The sequence below is a fragment of the Triticum urartu genome, chromosome 1A, assembly GCF_056163025.1.
Source record: "Triticum urartu cultivar PI428250 chromosome 1A, HENAU_Tu73, whole genome shotgun sequence".
Classification (NCBI taxonomy): Eukaryota; Viridiplantae; Streptophyta; class Magnoliopsida; order Poales; family Poaceae; genus Triticum; species Triticum urartu.
Window position 1 is genome coordinate 420,216,163 of NC_141873.1, and position 21,257 is coordinate 420,237,419.

The 21,257-nt window shown below is 44.5% G+C and overlaps 2 protein-coding genes and 1 pseudogene across 2 annotated transcripts; 1 reads left to right on the top strand and 2 right to left on the bottom strand.

Moving 5' to 3' along the window:
* Positions 1-1,596: 1,596 nt before the first annotated feature.
* LOC147991502 (uncharacterized) lies at positions 1,597-4,456 on the bottom strand (annotated as a pseudogene).
* A 1,672-nt stretch (positions 4,457-6,128) lies between these two features.
* LOC125515243 (F-box-like protein) lies at positions 6,129-8,748 on the bottom strand. The gene is made up of 4 exons (XM_048680682.2): positions 8,586-8,748; positions 8,345-8,494; positions 7,260-7,511; positions 6,129-6,617 (listed from the first exon to the last, which is right to left on the bottom strand). The coding sequence occupies exons 1-4, from the start codon at positions 8,673-8,675 to the stop codon at positions 6,375-6,377; spliced, it is 735 nt and encodes a 244-aa protein (XP_048536639.2). The 5' UTR covers positions 8,676-8,748; the 3' UTR covers positions 6,129-6,374.
* A 339-nt stretch (positions 8,749-9,087) lies between these two features.
* Positions 9,088-12,342, top strand: LOC125515235 (lipase). Its single transcript, XM_048680676.2, has 10 exons — positions 9,088-9,379; positions 9,741-9,814; positions 9,919-9,984; positions 10,112-10,159; positions 10,243-10,310; positions 10,533-10,605; positions 10,684-10,845; positions 11,406-11,600; positions 11,755-11,843; positions 11,935-12,342. The coding sequence occupies exons 1-10, from the start codon at positions 9,313-9,315 to the stop codon at positions 12,125-12,127; spliced, it is 1,035 nt and encodes a 344-aa protein (XP_048536633.2). The 5' UTR covers positions 9,088-9,312; the 3' UTR covers positions 12,128-12,342.
* The last annotated feature ends 8,915 nt before the right edge of the window (positions 12,343-21,257 follow it).

Below are 21,257 nucleotides of genomic sequence, written 5' to 3' on the forward strand. Positions count from 1 at the left end.
GGGACTCGAGCGTAGCCTCCTACTGTATTGATACCTTGGTTCTCAAAAACTAAGGGAAATACTTACGCTACTTTGCTGCATCATCCCTTCCTCTTCGGGGAAATCCAACGCAGTGCTCAAGAGGTAGCAAGAAGAATTTCTGGCGCTGTTGTCGGGGAGTCTGCGCAAAAGTCAACATACCAAGTACCCATCACAATCCCTATCTCCCGCATTACATTATTTGCCATTTGCCTCTCGTTTTCCTCTCCCCCCCAATTCACCCTTGCCGTTTTATTCGCCCTCTCTCTCTATCCTCCCTCTCTTTCTCCGTTTGCCTTTTTGTTTGCTCGTGTGTTAGTTTGTTTGCTTGTCATTATGGCTAGTCTCTTAGGTAGCAAAGTAGCGTAAGTATTTCCCTCAGTTTTTGAGAACCAAGGTATCAATACAGTAGGAGGCTACGCTCGAGTCCCTCGTTCCTTCATAAAAACAATAGCTCAACGCAACCAACGCGCTTAGGGGTTGTCAATCCCTTCACGGTCACTTACGAAAGTGAGATCTGATAGAGATGATAAATAATATTTTTGGTATTTTTGGTATAAAGATGCAAAGTAAATAAAGTAAAAGCAAAGTAAAAGCAAAGCAATAATAAAGTGATGGAGATTGATATGATGAGAAAGAGACCCGGGGGCCATAGGTTTCACAAGTGGCTTCTCTCAAGACCATAAGTATTCTATGGTGGGTGAACAAATTACTGTTGAGCAATTGACAGAATTGAGCATAGTTATGAGAATATCTAGGTATGATCATGTATATAGGCATCACGTCCGAGACAAGTAGACCGAAATGATTCTGCATCTACTACTATTACTCCACTCATCGACCGCTATCCAGCATGCATCTAGAGTATTAAGTTAAAAACGGAGTGACGCCTTAAGCTAGAGGACATGATGTAGAGGGATAATTTCATGCAATATGATAAAAAACCATCTTCTTATCCTCGATGGCAACAATACAATACGTGCCTTGCTGCCCCTTCTGTCACTAGGAAAGGACACCGCAAGATTGAACCCAAAGCTAAACACTTCTCCCATGGCAAGAACAACCAATCTAGTAGGCCAAACCAAACTGATAATTCGAAGAGACTTGCAAAGATAACCAATCATACATAAAAGAATTCAGAGAAGATTCAAATATTATTCATAGATAGACTTGATCATAAACCCACAATTCATCAGTCTCAACAAACACGCCGCAAAAAGAAGATTACATCGAATAGATCTCCACAAGAGAGGGGGAGAACATTGTATTGAGATCCAAAAAGAGAGAAGAAGCCATCTAGCTACTAGCTATGGACCCGTAGGTCTGAAGTAAACTACTCACACTTCATCGGAGGGGCTTGGATGATGATGTAGAAGCCCTCCGTGATCGATGCCCCCTCCGGCGGAGCTCTGGAACAGGCCCCAAGATGGGATCTCATGGATACAGAAAGTTGCGGTGGTGGAACTAGGTTTTTGGCTCCGTCCCCGGTCATTTGGGGGTACGTGGATATATATAGGAGGAAGAAGTACGTCGGTGGAGCGCTTCGAGGGGCCCACGAGGCAGGGGGCGCGCCCCCCCTACCCTCGTGACCACCTCGTGGCTTCCTTGACGGAGGGTCCAAGTCTCCTCGATCTTATCTGATGATAAAATCACGTTTCTGAAGGTTCATTCCATTTGGACTCCGTTTGATATTCCTTTTCTTCGAAACCCTAAAACAGGCAAAAAACAACAATTCTGGGCTGGGCCTCCGGTAAATAGGTTAGTCCCAAAAATAATATAAAAATGGAAAATAAAGCCCAATAATGTCTAAAACAATAGATAATATAGCACGGAGCAATCAAAAATTATAGATACGTTGGAGACGTATCACCGAGCTCCTTAGCGAACGCAAGACAACCAAAGACCCGCAAATGGGAGCCCGCCGGCTTCCGCCCATGCCAGGCCTCGTACGGTGTCCTGCCGTCGAGTGCCTTAGTAGGCGAGTGGTTGAGGATGTAGATGGCCGTCAGCACCGCCTCTCCCCAGAAAACAGCCGGCATCCCTCTCCGCTTGAGGAGATCCCGAGCCATCCCCACGACCGTCTGGTTGCGCCGCTCGACGACTCCGTTTTGCTGCGGGCTGTACGGCGCGGAGTAGTGGCGCTGGATGCCCTCATCGACGCAGTACGACGCGAATTCAGCCGTCGTTGTCAGTGCGCAACACGCGCAATTTGCGGCCGCTCTCTGCCTCCACACCAACCTGCGCGCGCCTGATGGCGTCCGCCGCTTCTCCCTTGCTACTGAGAATCATCGCCCACATGTAGCGAGAGAGATCGTTGATGAGCAGCAGGAAGTAGCGTCAACCTCCTGGTGTGGCTGGCGTCACCGGGCTGCACAAATCTCCGTGCACGAGCTCCAGCTTCTCCTTGGCCCGAAAACTCGCCTGTTGGGGAAAGGGGAGTCGTCTCTGCTTCGTCAGTACGCAGATGTCGCAGAACTGCTCCACATGGTCGAGGTATGGCAGGCCTCGTACCATCTCCTTGGCACTTAGACGCTTCAGAGCCTCAAAATGAAGGTGCCCAAAGCGCTCATGCCATTGTCACGCCTCGTCGTCCCGACGGACAGCGAGACAGACCGGTTGTGCCACCTGCACATCAAGGACGTAAAGTCAATTTTCACCTCTGGGTACCTTGGCGAGAAGGCGACCCTGGCGATCCCAGATGCGTAGGACCCCATGCTCAATCAGCACGCGTGAGCCGTTCTCATCCAGCTGTCCCAAGCTAATGATGGAGTTCCTTAGTGCGGGGATGTAGTAGACACCGGTGAGCAGCCGGTGCTCTCCCGTCTTGGTGGTGAAGATGACGGAACCGATGCCCTTAATTTCCACTGCGGAGGCATCCCCAAACTTGACGGAGCCTCGCGCATCGGAGTCAAGCTCGGCGAAGAATTCCCTTCGACCGGGCATGTGGTAGGTGGCGCCGGTGTCGAGGCACCACCCCGTAGTCTTGTCTTTCCCGGAGCCATCTCCGAGAAGAGTGTGTGCTTTTGGCTCATCAAGGTGGATGAGAGCTTTTGCGACTGGTGTCACTGAAGATAGCTCAATGCTTGCAGCCATGAACAGAGCCGTCTCCTCCTCCTTCGCCTGTGCGACGTGAGCCTGGCCTTGTCGTGGTTGCTGACACTCATTGGCCCAATGGCCAAACCGGCCACAGTTGTGGAAACTGTTGTCTTGTGCCGGCTTGGGCTTGCTAGCGGCGCCGTCCTTAGCGCCTCCGCGGGCGTCACCTTCGGCACGTCCTTGTGCCCTGCCCGGGGGGCCTCTTCACATCTTACGCTGCTCGCCACGCTTGCGGCCGCCCGTCATGGAAGAAGGCTCCCCCTTCTTCCTGTCACCAAGGCTGGCATCCCACGGCTCCCGAGTTAGGAGCAGCTTCCCGCCGGTGGTGATGGGCCCCGGGGAAGGTTGTGGCTCGTCGGTGTCGACGACCTTGAGGCGACCTATCGCCTCCTCGATTGTCATCATGGAGAGGTCCAGCAAAGACTCGATCGACCGAGCCATCTGCTTGTACTTCTCGGGGATGCACCAAAAAAGCTTCTCAACAGCTCTCTCCTCGGTGTAGGTGGCATCACCAAACTTCACCAACTTCCGCAGCAGAGTGTTGAGACGGAGAGCAAAGTCATCAACGTCCTCACCTGGCTTGAAACCCAGGCTCTCCCACTCCTTGCGAAGTGCCTGCAGAGTGGACTTGCGAGCGCGGTCGCTGCCGATGCGTGCCGCGGCGATGGCGTCCCAAGCTTCCTTGGCAGTCCGTTTGCTGGAAAGCGAGAGCTGCATCTCGGGCGGGGACTGCGGCGATGAGGGCGTCCAGCTCCCGTCGGTCCTCTTGGTGGTCAACGTTGCTGTCCTGGACTGCCTCCCACATGCGCCGCACCTGGAGCCTGATCTTCATGATCCCGGCCCACTCGACGTAGTTGGTTTTAGTGAGGGTAGGCCACCCAGCACTGGGACCAACATCCCCGACCACAATCCAGACCTTGTAGAGGCTGCGGTCCTGGTCGTTGCAGCCGTCGTCGCGGTGCGCACCTCCACCTGGAGCGCGGGCGTGCTCGGCTGCCCACTGCGCCGTCCGCTCTTGTGCCACTTTGGCGCGGTCTGCGTCAACACCGTCGTCCGCAGGCGCAGAGCTATTGGAGCTGCCGGAGCCGCCGCGGAGTGCCTTGGCATCCGTCGTAGCCTCACGTGATGCGTCTGCTGCTGCTGCTGCTTCTACCTCCGCCCTGGCTGCTTCTACCTCCGCTCTGGCCACTGCCAGCTCCGCTGCAACCAGCCTCGACACCCTTGCTGCCGCAGCAGCTGTTGCTACAGCTGCTCGCTCACGCTCCTCTGCCACGGCGCGCTCGGCCTCCTACCGGCGCCGTATGCTCGAGGTAGCAGTGTGCTAAGAACGACCTGCAGACATGGCTCGCTGCAGGGGGTTGTTGCGTGAAGAGGAGGCTGTTGAAGACGAACTGCTGCTCGACAGTCCGAAGGGAGGAAGGTAACCAGAGGCAGACGGAGCAGTTGTTGCTACCGACTTAGGCTGCTCACATGAAATGCTCAGGGTACAAGTTAACGAGGCTCTGATACCACTTGTTAGACCTTTGAATCTAAGTATTGATAGTTGTGGATGACACTAGGAGAGTTGGGACAATTTTCGTTGGTTTATTTCTCACACAATGCCATGCCAACCTGAGGGGTTAGGGATACATACTTATAGGCTGCTAGCCAGCCAAGCATATGCTGAGATGCTGCTAAGATGCCAATCTAAGATGTTATCCTCACTGTCAGTCCTTGATGGTCAGGAACTCTATCCTAACTGCCACAAGGACCATGTGCTGCAGCCCTACAGCGACTCTAGTACACAGACTTATCCATCAAATACAATCACAAAGAATACACATCCTACCTCTGCATAATTAGGATACACACGACTATGAGATAAACTAAACTAATCCTTCAAACTTTTTGAAATGATGTGTCAAAGTCAGACGAAACCTAAGGCCGCTACACAGTCCGAGAACAAAAGAAGATGCAAGATAGGACTAGGGAGAACGCTCTAAGCTTGATACCAGCTCGCACCGCTCAGTGGGACGCGAGACAAAGGGGAACTTCAGTTCAAGATCAAGGTGAGATATCAAGCTTGTCATCACCTGCAACTGCAAATGTCTCTTTGTCGTTCCCGGTCATAGTGACACACTGCCACCGCCTGTGGTCAGCTGGGCTGCGTTTGCGGCGTCCGGCCGGGTTCAGTGGTGGCGGAGCCAGAAGCGTTTTATAGTGTGCGTCATGGTTTCAAAATTTTCTTCCTTTTTAGTATAATTTTCCGCAGTGTCATGTTTCCCATTTCTAGAATGTACTGGTAACAATTTGGCCTCAATGCCACGGCATGCTTTATTAATTAAGCATTGAAATGCCGTAACCTTAACGAGGAACTCCAGTTCCTTCGTCTTAAATAATAAACAGAGTAAAAGAAAGAGAAAAAATAGTTTGATATGGTGGTATACATGTGTATTTTTTTTTAGATTTTCTTGAAACTGAAAATTTTGATTTTTTTTCCTTTTTTTAATAAAAAATTGGTCTCCAAATTGCCCTACTCCTCAAGGCGGCGTTATACAAATTTCCATGTAACAAGTCTACTACTTCTGTCTATTAGACCCTATCTTTCTTTAGTTAAATTTTGAACATAAATTTAACTAAAAAAACTATATGTCACAAAAATTATAACGTGCAAAATCTCTTTCATATACAAATCTATCTAATTGTATTATTTGACCCAAAATTCGTAAACCCAGATGGAGGAAGTACTCAGTAAAAGCTTTTAACTCCTTGCTCCATTTTCTGTTGTTTGTTTCATCATCACTTTTTTTCTTCTTCTTACAACGTTTTTTCTACTCATTGCCTACTTGAAATTCAAAATTGACAAGTATTTCCATCTTGTTTCTAAAAAATTCAATCTGACGTAATTTGTTTTATTAACGAATAAAACAGTTCGTTTCTCAAACAACATGTAATACAACCCTGAAGTAGGATGATGTATTCTCTCGTAAAGGAAATTAATTAATACATAGACCATACAGAAACGAGAGAACATCAGATGTTAAACAGAACTGGCATTGTCAATTTGTCACCAACGTGTTTATACACCAAGTCACAAGTCATGGAGTTTATTATTTGTATTGGACTATACAACAACAGTGTTTGGTATTTCCCCATCTCTATTGTTCCTTACTTCCATTTACATCAAAGCAGTGCCACGAGGGCATCAAGATACAAAAGGATTGGCATATATTTACAAAAGGTCCAGCAAAGCCAAGTACAGATGTTTGCATCCTATAAGTTCAGTTATTTGTACCCACCAAACTGACCTGGAGACGAAATACCTCATGGACAGCACCACGGTTGAGAATGACTAGAACTTTTGCCCCGTCGTCGCTGGTGAGCCAACTCAGTGAGTTTTTGTACGATTCATAGTCATCGGGCAACCTAAAACCATAGAACCATCGACCAAGCTTGAGCAAGCTCACACACACCTTCCTTTCTGCTACCTGGCAGGCTTGAAGTGCTTTATCCACCTCATTGGGCTGCAAGAATAATTGCATGTCAAATCCGCATTTTAGGAGCATATATCCAAACTTGGTCCGATTACTCAAGCAAGAACATATGTTGTGAAGCAAAATAAAACTTCACAAGGCTTGACAATTATATTGTCCAAAGCTTTCTGATGTTACCAATCATATATTATCTGAAGTAGTAAAGTGTTCTCTTGAGGTATGTCATAGTACGTTTATACATGACCAAACATGGCATGCCTGTGCAAAGGGACTACCCATTTGTCCTTACGGTGTGCATAGTCTGCTATTAAACACCTGAAGTGCTTCAAGCTAACATAAGCTTCCAGAACAAAACTTGACCTTGTTTGAGGAAAAAGACATAATGAAGCTTGACCTCAGTGCAACAGAGTGTGACACGCTGAACCTAACAATGGTGAATTTTGGAGGAAAGATGAGATCAAAGATTCGAGGGGACTAATAAAGTTTGTTTACATCTGAATGATATAGCTCTCTATACCAGGTAATAGGTAATGGTATTTCAAGAACAACAGTGAAAAATGGTTCCAACAACTTTCTATAGCAAAAAAAAAAAAAGTAGTGTAAACTTATTGGGTCACAGAGAGCATGTATCATAAGAAGAGCTCAACAAGAATATCAGGAATCATAACTCACCAGTATATGCAAATATGCAATGGAGTAATGCAATCCAATAAGATTTATTATCGCACTGCGATTTCTTGAAAGCAAGAAAAACTGGACATTGACGAAGCCTATATCCTTCATCAATGCCAAATCAGACATAGCTTTCAAATAACATTCAGCTTCAAGCGAACCGTTATGCGTGCTGCTCTCCACAAATTCAACCACTCTAGAGATAGCCACAGAAGTTCTTCCATGGTTGTTGATGTAGAGAGCTTTCCATCCCTAGAGTACAAGTTACACCAAAAAGCAAGGTTAATCTGTTATGCTTTGGGCAGCAAGGAATAGGTGAATGTGACGAGAAATACAATCTGGAATGGATTAAATAGTTCTTCAAGTTCATTTTATACAACAGACAAGTGAAGACCTCAAAAATAATATAGGTACCATTCTGGTCCTACACCTATGAAGAACACTACATTTTAAACTGATCCGAGACATTTTAAACAGTTCTGCATAATATTCTGGCTAAGAGACCCCTCTTTTTTTCTTTTCTTTTTTTTTTGCGAACTGGCTAAGAGGCCTCATGAAGGGAAGGAAAACCTGGGGTGCCTATTGGCTCTACACAAAAATTGGACCTTAGACTGAACTAGAACCCAAGTTCAAGTGCGTCTTTCCTCTACAAAAGCGAAGACATATTTTAGTAAGAAACTCATGAATTGTCCTAGTATCCGAGACTTATTTGTGAGGTCTTCACTTGTCTGTTGTATGGTATCGCGACAAAATAATTCCTAGTTGACGTACGACAGTGAAATTAGCTTCACATCAGTTTCTGCACAGAATCTAGCATGACACACCGACTTTAGTAGCATAGCAAACAACACTGCAGGGTGTGAAAGCCCTGAATAAGTATTAAACTGAACTTGAAGAAGCAAACACTAAATGAAAACAGTACCAACTACCAAGTGCCAAAAGCTACATCAGATTTGTTACTTATATGAACTATCATAGTTGTTCAATCTAGTATGCAGGCCACATGAACTGTGAACCCAAGAGAAAAATCTGTTGGGGGAAATGGACATGAGAGCTGTATTCTGCTCTCTGCAGTCTGTACCCACCTGCGCACGGGAAGCCCCTGCCCCTCCGGCCGCCATAGCGGCCGCGGTGGCCGGCCAGCAGCGGCGGAAGAGGCCCTCCCACACGAAGTTGGCGTCGCAGGCGCGGCGCCAGGACCGGGAGCACCCGCCGAGAGCGCACACGTCGGCCTCCTGAGCACGGCTCGAGCCAGTCAACGAGCGAGCCACATACATACTTCAGCGAGCTACGCGTATACAGAGGAACGGTGAGAGAGAGGCGCACCTGGAGGCGGGACGCGACGGCGATGGCTATGTCGTCGGGAAGGTCGCCCCACCTCTCCTCCGGCGAGGACGGCGACGGCGAGAGCCCCATTCCGATTCCCCTCCCCTCTGCTCCGATTCTGCAGTGTCAAGCTAACGTAACTGCTTTGTGTCGGGGAAGCGGCGGGACTCGGATCATTTGCGGCCGCGCGATCGGGCCACGTCAGGGCCACGTGGAGGAAGGGCCTGGGTCGCACGCGTACCCCCGGGATTCTTTGTGGCGGATCCGTCTCGGGTCGCACCTCTCCCCCTCCTCAATCAATTCCCGACGGCGACCGAGGTGGACCAGCACGCCACGAGCGTAACCAGCACCTAATCAAATTAAAACGCCCCTAGTAGTAGTAAAAAAAATTCAAAAAATAACGTGCCGTGTTAGGAGACCGCGGATTATTTTACTCTACTCCGTATTTTATTTTATTTACCGCCCCCTTCAACTTTTTGCCATATATACGTATTTTCTTTCGTACTTTCGCTTGCCCTGCACTTCTCCTACTCCGAATATTTCTCTCTCGCAGGCCCGACGCGACGCGACCCCCTCCCCTCCCTAATCATTGATTGATTGCCCCTCGCTCGACCGGGCCGAGGTTTCTCCCGCCGGCGAGGAGCGGGCCCGCTCGCGCGCAGACAGAATCCGGTCTGAAGGGCGGTTTTGCTCCGCTCCGGCTCGGTGTGTTTGGTGGATCGAGGGGATGGAGCGGCGGCGGTGGCTGCAGGCCGCGGTTCTAATGTGCTTGCTGCTGCTTTGCTCCGGGAGAGGTACGGCTGCTCGCTTTTCTCTCGCCCTGACTGTAGTTTCTACATGTGCTGCGAACCTGCCCTGCTTGCCGGTTAGGCTTGCCTCGGGTCAGGGCAATGTTGTGGCTATGTTCATGAGTCGATTAGGAGCTACAACGCCATTATTAACCAGCAGTTGTCTGGTCACTAGTTCACCACATGTTGTTTGATACTTTGATTGACTCCTGTTATGTGCTCAAACTCCAAAAAACTTATATGCTTGTGCACACCTTGTCATCCTCTGCAATGATTCTTAGCCTAGCTACTCGGTTCTATACCGTGTCATGATCGATTACTCAACGCATTCTTGTATTCTCATGTTGGTCCTGTTTTCTTCATTCAGAACTTAAGAACGAAAGACAAGCGCCAGCATATAATTCCACTCTCGCCAAGACGCTTGCAGAGTATACTTCAGCAGTAAGTTTGCCTGTCATCTTGTCTTCTTCATCGTCCAATTCAGATTTCTAGTGTAATATCTATCCAGTAGTAATGGGTTTAAACATTGCTGCTGTTTTTTACAGGTTTATACTAATGACCTGTCACAGTTATTCACCTGGACCTGTGAAAAATGTGGTGACTTAACGGAGGTATTCTTCCTCATCTCTTATGCATGATTTTTTAAAGAAAGGGCAAGAAGATGGTTTTGTTCAAGATTTATCATTATTCATATGTAGTTTGGTGTGGTTGACTGATTAGGTTTGTTTTATGACGCAGGGGTTCGAGGTGATCGAGCTGATTATTGATGTGAAAAATTGCTTGGAGGTTATCCCTCTATCCATGATCTTTCTTTTTTACCTTGAATATACTCTTCTTTCACATTGATGTTGATAGTTTTGATGAGCCAGGCATATGTCGGTTTTGCAAGTGACATGAATGCTGTTGTAGTTGCATTCAGAGGGACTCAGGAGAACAGGTTCTTCTTCTATATCTTTTCCTTATTAGTGGTTATTACTTATTATAAAGGCTGCTTTGGAATGTATTATTCAGTAAGCATATAACATCAGAAACAATGAATTATTTCTAACATGTGAGGTATCTTAAATTGATACCTGAAGTCTTGCTCAATCAGATAAATTTGACATAGTTCACATCCTGCTATTTTTATGTAAATAATGTTTCTCCTCCATTCTCTCAGCATCCAGAATTGGATTGAGGACTTATTTTGGAAACAACTTGATTTTGACTATCCAGGCATGACTGAAGCAAAGGTCAGCATGGCTAAAGTTTTTGTGATGAAAATGCTGGTTCATGCACTGTATTAATGTTGGTGATCTATCTGTTTATAGGTGCACAGTGGGTTTTATTCTGCATATCATAATACAACATTGCGTGATGGAGTCATCAATGGCATCCAGAAGACCAGGGAAGCATATGGCAATATTCCCATCATGGTGACAGGACATTCCATGGGAGGGGCCATGGCTTCGTTTTGTGCCCTTGATCTAATTGTGGGTGCTAATATTTGTCTGAAGAAGATATGCTTTCATTTATTTAGAAGTTTATCTACTTTTCATGAATTCATCCTCCTGCTAAATTCTACTACAAGCTGTCCTTTTTGAATGGAATAGGGTGCATTGTTGGGGATTCCATTCCTCCTCTGTTCTTAGTTTTAATCAATTCATTCATCTGTATAAAATGCATTGAAAGAACTTCTAACATCACTAAAATCAATACTACATAATTAGTGCACAATTCTCAGACTGAACTCTCTTTACATTTGATAGACTAGTTATTACTAATATTTTGTTGGGGATCACAGCAAGTGTCAGCCGATCAAGAACCTCAGTGATAGTATAATCTGATTTCTGTGCTTGTTCTTCTAAATACAAAAATCTTAGACGTGGCAGATGTAACTATCTTTGTTCATGTGTGGACAGTACACCTTCTGTATATTTGAACAGTTGCATCAAGCATAAGTAATACTAGCGTCTGTTTTTGTCATCCTGAAAAGTAAGACATTCTTCTGATTTTAGCCACCATGGTAACACATATTTCTGTGTTCTTGTAGGTCAACTATGGGTTAAAGGACGTGACCCTGCTGACATTTGGGCAACCTCGGATTGGTAATGCTGTGTTTGCTTCCCACTTTAAGAAATACTTGCCAAACGCAATTCGAGTTACCAACGCACATGATATTGTGCCTCATCTACCCCCGTACTACCAGTACTTCCCACAAAAAACCTACCATCATTTCCCACGAGAGGTATACATCGTTCTGTCTCACTTCCACCTTTGCTAATAACTAAAACTCTAGTCTTACACCTGATGTTTATGCTTTTCTGGGAGATGTGGTGAAAATTATCCGTCATTTAACCGTCTCCTGTCCATTTTCTGGCGCATTTCACATATATTTTCAGGTATGGGTTCATAATATTGGACTCGATAGCCTAGTATACCCGATCGAGCAAATCTGTGACGATTCTGGTGAAGACCCCACTTGCAGCAGGTCCTTCCCGCTCTCACGTTTTAACATTCTGTCCTTAGTGAACTCTTTGCCAGCTGATGTTCTTTCACCCTAACATTGCTTTTCTAATCAGGTCCGTGAGTGGAAATAGCGTGCAAGACCATATCCACTATCTTGGCATTAGCATGCATTCTGATTCGCGCGGATCATGCAGGATCGTCACGGATGACAATATGCTCAGGCACAAAGTTGACACTGTAGACGGTGCTATTGTCTTCTCGAAGCAGCCTGGTTTATCAGTTGATCAGCTACTCAGTACACAGTAAACAAGCTCAAGATTACATGGATTTATTTTGATGGTTCTTTTTTTTTCCAAAGTACAATATTCTTGTTGGCAATCAAAGCACCATCTCATGTATATATACGCGCGTGATCCTGGCTGGATTAAATTCTCCTAGCTGAGGGTGTATTTCTGAAGTGTACAAACATATTTATGCTGATTAACTTGTTCATATTCTTGTATATAATTTAATTTGTTTAAGCATGGTGGTTGCTTTCATTATGTATGGTGAAGTGCACAGGTCAGTTTGTGGTATCAATGTTTTCAAAAATGTTGAGGATGTCTGTACACAATGGTTTTTGACATTCCTCCCATCAAATGCTTTGTTTTACAATTGCCTGGTTTTGATATTCAAGTTAGACTATTAAACTTTACAAGGATGTGGTAAAAATTTAAAAATCTGCACAACTATAGTACATACATTCCATTGGATATGGAAATCAAGCGTCTCCCTAAATAGAAATTCTTTTTTTGGCTTCTCCTTTAAGACAGACTGAACACAAGGGGTTTACTAAACAGAAATAATTTCTATGTCAGAAAATAACAGATGTGTTTATGTGTGATGATGAACCTAATGAAGATTACATCCACCTTTTCTTTTTATGTGACTTTAGTCGGAACTTCTGGATTGCACTTGGTTTTTAATGGAATGCCATAGTTGATATGCTGATGGAAGCCAAAAATAGAAGGACCCTGATAAGTGGCACACATGTGGCACGAACACATGACAACTCCGAACTTTTTTATGACAAGTTTAGTAACACGATGATGGCAACTTTCTTTTTGGGTGGCAATTTTCATTTTTTTGGAGGCTTATTTTTTCTTTTCGGACGGCAACTTCAGTTGTAAAAAATGTTAGGGTCGGAGTGCTTCGTGTCACAGGTGTAAGACTTACCATTTAGGAAATAGAATGCCAATTCCATGATTCAAAGAGTGCCTGATCACTGGATGTTGGAGCATATGGAAGCAGAGAAATAGTACAAATTTGACCACAAGCAAAGAAATCTAGAATACTGTATCAGTAGCTTCGGGGAACATTTTGCTATGGTAATCAAGAAAACCAAGCCTAGGCTTAAGGAGGGTATGCAATCATGGTGATTATTTGTAGACAGCATTTGTAAGATTCATACATACATGATAATTCATAAATATTCATGTACTGCTATCATCTTCCATCATAGAAATATGAATCCTACTACCGGATGTAGTTACACTCATTTCTCATATACTACCATATAATAGTATATACTATACTTTATTATTTTTAGTATATTTATATATTATATCTAAGATATTTCAAAGCGAGTTATATGAAAAAATTACAAGTGAGCTCATAGTTTTATTGTATTTATGAAATACATACATATTTGTACGTGAAATGAAGTATACACAAAATATAGTACATACTATCAAAAAAGTAGAATATATACTATCTAAATATACTACTCCCTCTGTCCTAAAATAAGTGAGTTAAAGTCGAGTTACTTATTTTGAGACGAAGGGAGTATATAATACGTACGAAATAAAAATGGGAGTAACTACACTCAGTAGTAAGAAAAATTTGTCCTATATACAACAACAACGACAACAACAACAACGACAATAACAACAACAACAACCAACAACAACAACGACGACGACAACAACAACAACAACAACAACAACAACAACAACAACAACAACAACAACAACAACAACAACAACAACAACAACTATTACAACAACAACTACTATATCTAAGATACTTGAAAGCGAGTTATACGAAAAAATTACATGTGAGCTCATAGTTTTATTATATTTATGAAATACGTACATATTTGTACGTGAAATGAAGTATACACAAAATATGGTACATACTATCAAAAAAGTAGAATATATACTATCTAAACATTCTTATATACTACTCCCTCTGTCCCAAAATAAGTGAGTCAAAATCGAGTTATTTATTTTGAGACGAAGGGAGTATATAATACGCACGAAATAAAAATGGGAATAACTACACTCGGTAGTAGGAAAAATTTGTTCTATATACAACAACAACAACAACAACGACAACAACGACGATGACAACAACGACGACAACAACAACAACAACAACAACAACTAACAATAACGACAACAACGACGACGACAACAACGACGACGACGATGACAACAACAACAACAACAACAACAACAACAACAACAACAACAACAACAACAACAACAACAACAACAACACCAACCAACCAACCAACCAACCAACCAACAACAACCAACAACAACAACAACAACCAACAGCAACCACAACAACAACAACAACAACAACAACAACAACAACAACGACAACGACAACAACAACAACGACGACGACAACAACGACGACGACAACAACGACGACAACAACAACAACAACCACAACAACAACAACCAAAAACAACAACAACAACAACAACAACAACAACAACCAACAACAACAACAACAACAACAACCAACAACCACCACCACCACAACAACAACAACGACAACAACAACAACAACAACAACAACAACAACAACAACAACAACAACAACAACAACAACGACGACGACGACGACGATGACGACGACAACGACGACGACGACCACAACAACAACAACAACAACAACAACAACAACAACAACAACAACAACAACAACAACAACAACTCTGAACATCCCCTTTGTTTTTGAAGATTGGTACTAATATACTCCGTCTCCATTCTTCTGGCATCTTGTTTACCCGAAAAATGAGGTTGAAAAGCTTTGTTAGCCATACTATCGCTATGTCCCCGAGGCTTCTCCACACCTCAATGGGGATACAATCAAGGCCCATCGCCTTGCCTCCTTTCATTCTTTTTAAAGCCTTCTTGACCTCAGACTCCTGAATTCGCCGCACAAAACGCATGCTGGTCTCATCAAAGGAGTCGTCCAGTTCAACAGTAGAACTCTTATTCTCTCCATTGAACAACTTGTCGAAGTACTCCTGCCATCTATGCTTAATCTCCTCGTCCTTCACCAAGAATTGGTCTGCTCCGTCCTTCATGCCTTTGACTTGGCCAATATCCCTCGTCTTCCTCTCTTGGATCTTGGCCATCTTATAGATGTCCCTTTCGCCTTCCTTTGTGCCTAACCGTTGGTAGTGGTCCTCATATGCCTGACCCCTTACTTCACTAACAGCTCGCTTTGCGTCCTTCTTCGCATCTTGTACTTCTCTATGTTGCCTGCACTCCTATCCAGGTATAGGCGTCTGAAGCAATATTTCTTCTCTTTAATCGCCTTCTGGACATCATCATTCCGCCACCAGGTATCCTTATCTTCGCTTCTTCTTCCCCTAGGCACTCCAAACTCCTCCAAGGACACCTTACGAATGCAAGTCGCTATCTTCATCCACACATTGTTCGCATCCCCTCCTTCCACCCAAGGGCCCTCCTTAATGACCCTCTCCTTGAATGCCTGAACTACCTCCCCCTTGAGCTTCCACCACTTCGTTCTAGCGACTTTGGCATGGTTATCCCACTAGACACGAATCCGAAAGCGGAAGTCAGCAACCACCAGCTTGTGCTGAGGTACAACACTCTCTCCAGGTATCACCTTACAGTCTAGGCACGCACGCCTATCTTCTCTTCTTGAGAGGATGAAATCAATCTGGCTAGAGTGTTGGCCACTACTAAAAGTCACCAGATGTGATTCTCTCTTTCTAAAAAGGGTGCTAGCTACAATCATGTCGTAGGCTAGAGCAAAGCTTAAGACATCTTCTCCTTCTTGATTCCTGATGCCATGGCCAAAGCCCCCATGCATCCCTTCAAAACCTGTGTTAGATGTACCCACATGGCCATTGAGGTCTCCTCCTATGAAGAGCATCTCGCCAATCGGTATACTCCTAACCATGTCTTCCATGCCTTTCTAGAACTCCCTCTTGGTGTTCTCATCGTGGCCTACTTGCGGGGCCTACGCGCTGATAACACGCACGCCCACATACACACACACACAGTTGATAAAATTTGTCTAAAATGGTTGTGTACTCTTGGGAGTACGTACTCCCACTCCTCATACACTACATAGATGAATATTTTATACCTCATTATTTTTTCTAATATACTTCATTAATAATTACTAGATACCCCAAAATGAATTTCATGAAGAAAAAAATCATGTGTCTCATATTTTTGAACAGTTACGTATATACTGATTTGTTTGTACGTGAAAAAAGTATATACAAAAAGTACGCCGCAATGATATATACATACTCTCAGGAGTACAGAAAATTAATCCTATATATAATCACACGATATCCAAATTTTCCATAAACATGAGACGAACATCGAGGTTCACATCCAAGTACACATACATGACATACATCATATCCAGGTTCACATATACATCATGAGCAGCACAAAAGTGACTTTAACTGAAAGAAATTAGATGATGTTCACAAGCTGAGCCTTCTTTTGCCTCTTGTGCTAATTGTAGGGCTGTCCAAGGTTTACTTGGCTTCTCTTGCCCATTGCAGGGTTGTCAAATGACATCATAGGAATGTTTTCATCCTTTTTAGCAAGCACTATCTTTTCCCTTTTGGCCCTTGCCTTCACAGCATAGTCTGCTTGCTCCGTAGGAACATGAATAGGCTCAAGAATGAGCTCAGGTTTATTAGATCCAGTTCTTGATCTACATTTGTCCATGGATGGTAGGCGGTAGTAATAATTTTAGAGCAAATAACAACATTAACCATGCATAATATTCAGAACTCGCAAAGCTCACCTTTTACCCTCTTTTCCTTTTTTTTTCTTATTTGTAGTCTCCAACCTTTGGCTATGGATTAGGTCAATACATACAAATCGAATTCAATTTTCATTTGGCACAAATCAATCTCGGTTTTCATTTGGCACAAGTGGAATTGCTAACCTTGGTAGAAAACACATAGCGGTTGTCGGTGCCTCATCCTCTCTTGACACAATGGATGACTCGGGTAGTGTTTCTCCTCTTCTTTGGTGGTTCTCTACATGAGCAATTTTTTTAACATGTATGGTTGAGTACAAAACACTAATGCCCGAAAGTATAAGAAATTAGAAAACAAGTTGATTAACTCACAACCATCATAGTAGCAATGTCATCTGGGTTACCCTTCTTGAAATTGCGCCAATGGTGTCTCCTTACAATTTTGTTGAGGTCATGGGACGAGGCACATGATATACATGCAGTCAACAGTAAATAAAATATATGTTCTCACCTTCCATTTTAACTAAAGTCCGAGCAAACCAGTGCTAGATGCATCCATTTGAGGAACAAGCTTGAGACAAGCTTTTTCAAACGGAGGAAGTATTTTTTAAGAGCATGCACAGTGGTTTATAAGACAATAAAACAGTGTACAATGGGCATAATGCAATAAGAAAGTATACAATGTGCATAAAAAACATTTTCCTCTTGGTTCTCACTCCTTTGTTTCGCACTTAGTAACTAAATACCTCTAAATATGTGGTTCTCGTTTTGAGCCCACAACCGTACGAGGTGACCATTTCGTCGTTTCGTATTACCCACGTAGCAGCTCAATTTTAGCCGCTCCCAGTCAAGAAAAAAGAAACAATGAGTGGAATAAGCGTGGGCCACAATACTAGGAGCACTCACCTCACCTCACTCTCCACCAAGCTTCAGTTTTGAGATCCCAAATTCGCATCCCAAGAAGGGGGTTTTGATTTTTAGCCACCACTTACTTCGCACTTTGATAATTTGCCACTCTTTACATTATAATTGATGTGTTGCCACTCAATACTTTGCACTTTGATTTTTTATCCTCTGTCAAGTGGGTCCCATGTAAAATGACTAGAGTACCCCGCCCTATATATTGATTATTCCCACCCTCTCGCCCGCAACGAGGCTAAATTTCGTGTTTTGACCCTTTTCTGAAACCTATTCGAGATCCCTAGTTTGAAAAAAATTCAAGATCTAACCCTTTGTGCATGCCCTACCGCCAAAAACCTCCTAAGTATTGAACAAAGTGCATGCTCGTACCTCCCGCCAAGCACCTTGGCGGTAGGGTTGTGCAGGCTACCGCCAGCCCGGTTGGCGGTAGCGATGGCGGTATGCTGTTAGACCCTACCGCCATGGACTCTGGCGATAGCAAAAGGGTCAGATCTTAAAAAAAATTCAAACTAGGGTCAAATCTTGAATAGGTTTCAGAAAAGGGTCAAAACATAAAAATTTGCCCCGCAACGATGGCAGAGACGGCGGCAACGCTCGTCATCCCCGGCCAAGCCCCGTTCTGCCTCCTCCTTCCCTCGATCCGCGCCATGGCCGCCGCCTAGAACCGTGAGTCATGACCAAACAGGCACTGGGCGGGCACCGGAGAGAGCGCATGCTGGCCTGGCGCGGTGCTTCAGCGACCGAAGCGCGCCCGTCAGCCGCGCTGGCGCGTGCGGAGTGGATCCGGCGGCCGTTGTCACGCGCACATCCACTTCCTCGTCGCTGACAAGGCGACGATGGAAAGAGTTGCTACTGCCGTTGCGCTTGACCACGTTGCTGCTCCTCTGCTTCTTCTCCATGAACTGCGGCGCCGCGCCCCTGTCCACTCCGTCGGACACAAGCAGCAGCAGCTCCATGGACGTACACGCTACACATACACAAAGCTAGCTAAGGTAAGCTATTGATTGATTCTTTGGAAGACAAGCACGTACAAGCTACACCTACGCAACTGCCAAAGCTGCTTAATTGATTCTCGCGAATAATGCAACACTCAGACAACGCACGAGACACCTACGCACGTGAAAAGAGATTGATTCAAGCTACAACTCCACTATGGAGAGGCAGCGGCGACGACGGGGAGCAGCAGCACGGGGTGGGGAGCAGCACGACCCACGTCACTGACTACATCTGGTATTCCGACGGCGCGGCCGCTGAAGACTGGAGGAGAGTGGCGCAAGGAGGCCGCCATCAGCAACCACATGACACATGTGGTAAGCAATTCAAACAATTTCAAAAAAAGGAGGCCGCCATCAGCAGAGGGCGGCGGCGGTGTACCGGTTCATCGCCTCTTTGTGAATCGGCCGGCATCGGTGAAACTAGCACAAAGGCAATTTTGGTCCACTGATTTATGTACACATTATGTCAATTGTTTAGAAGTATTGTTTTTGTGTGTAAAAGTGGCAAAAGATTAAAGTTTAAAGTAAAAAGTGGCAACAGATCAATTACAATGTAAGGGGTGGCAAATTATCAAAATGCAAAATAAGTGATGGCAAAAAATCAAATACCTCCCTCAAGAATCCCAGCTTCGCGACGCCATGGATAATGGATTGACCTAGAACCTACCAGACCAAGCACCTGGGAGGGCAAAGAGGAGTGATTACCTGGGAAGAACTACCGCTCATCTTGAAGGGTGGCCAGCTCCACGTCCATCCATCGGCGGCGGCGAGCGGCAGTCAGCACGAGGTCTGGATGGAGGGCCACGAGCACCAGGAGGCACGTCGAGGGGCACCACGAGGCACCATGGTCACTGCGGGAACACGCCCAACGTGAAGGCCATCACCAGCCGCCGTCCACGCTCCGGAGCTTAGGTAAGCAAATCCATTCCCCTACCTTTGGGTAGTCAAGGTAAATCCTTTATGCTTGAGGGTACCAAACAGACTATTGAGTGAATGAAACTTGTGGTTGGCTGCTATATGTGTTGTTTGATGCTTGGTTCGGTAGAAAAATTGCATTAATTTCAGTTTAATTTAATCATCACTCGGCTTCAGGATTATGTATCTCTGCACGTAAGATTTCCATGTTTAGAGAAAAACCTGTATGTTAAAACAAGATGCCACCGTGAATTAATTTACAGCAAGATAGCATCATGTTCTCATCAGAAAAAGGAGTTAAAGTTTCAACCATGATAGAGACCTGGTTAAAAATGGAGTAGTGCTAAAAGGAAAAATTAATTGGATGCACACTGCATATTATTTCTAGGAAGGCCTGTGTGAAACATTTCCGGGAAGCCACGTGTAATTTTTTTTCATGAAAACATTCTAAGATAGTAACCAAGGTCAGTTTCTTTTATCACGAAAATTTTGCAAATGCGCAACCTTTCAACAGTATGTAAAGATTTCCTCACATATGCAAGAGTAGCCTCACAAGCCCACCCTGTAAGGAATGATTTACCTAAGAACACCAACTGCTGGCATATCTATATTTGGGTGATGACTGGAAAAGCTTGCACTCGCATCTCTGAAAATGCAGCAGAGACTTAATTCCTGGGAACACGCCAAACCCGAAGGCCATCACCAGCCGCTGTCCACGCTCTAGAGCTTTTTTTCCGAAAAGGGGGTATGCCCCAGCCTCTGCATCTGAATGATGCATACGACTAATATTATTAAAAAGCAAAATATCCAAAAACAGTCTCCAAGTCTCGACCAAGAAAGGTAAAAGGCTCCACCAGAGCTAAACAGAAATAAAGAAAAGCCACAACCGGCTGGCATAAAAAGAGAATAGCACTACATGCCTATCCTATTACATGACTGTCATACAAACTGGTTGAAAATACCCCGTGTTACCATCTCTCATCAGGTAGACACAGTAACCAAACGCTCCCTGGCCTCCGTCGGAGTGAATAGCGACCACATATGAATCAACGTAGTGGCCCTGAATATAACCTGCAAAAAGTGAATATTTGTTGTTCTGGTAAAAACCAAATCATTTCTGCAATTCCAAACTGCCCATAATAAAGCACACACTCCCACACGAATGAGTCTCGTAATCTCAAAATTTATCCCATCTAACCACATCCCAAATAACGTATTGATGGAATTCGGTGGAGTGATGTTAAAAGTTATGTGGACCGACCGCCATAATTTTTTTGCCAAAGGACAATCCAGAAAGAGATGTTTGATGGATTCGTGTTGGTCGCAGAAACTACATCTGGTAGATCCTGTCCAATTGCGTTTTGCTAGATTATCCTTCGTTAAAATAACTTGTTTATGCACAAACCACATAAACACTTTGATTTTCAAAGGAACTTTGACTTTCCAAAGATGTTTCGATCGAGGAATCGCACTAGAGTTGATAACATCCAAATACATGGATTTAACCAAAAATTTGCCATTCTTAGTTGGTTTCCAGCACAACTGATCGGGCAGTTGAGACAGCTGAA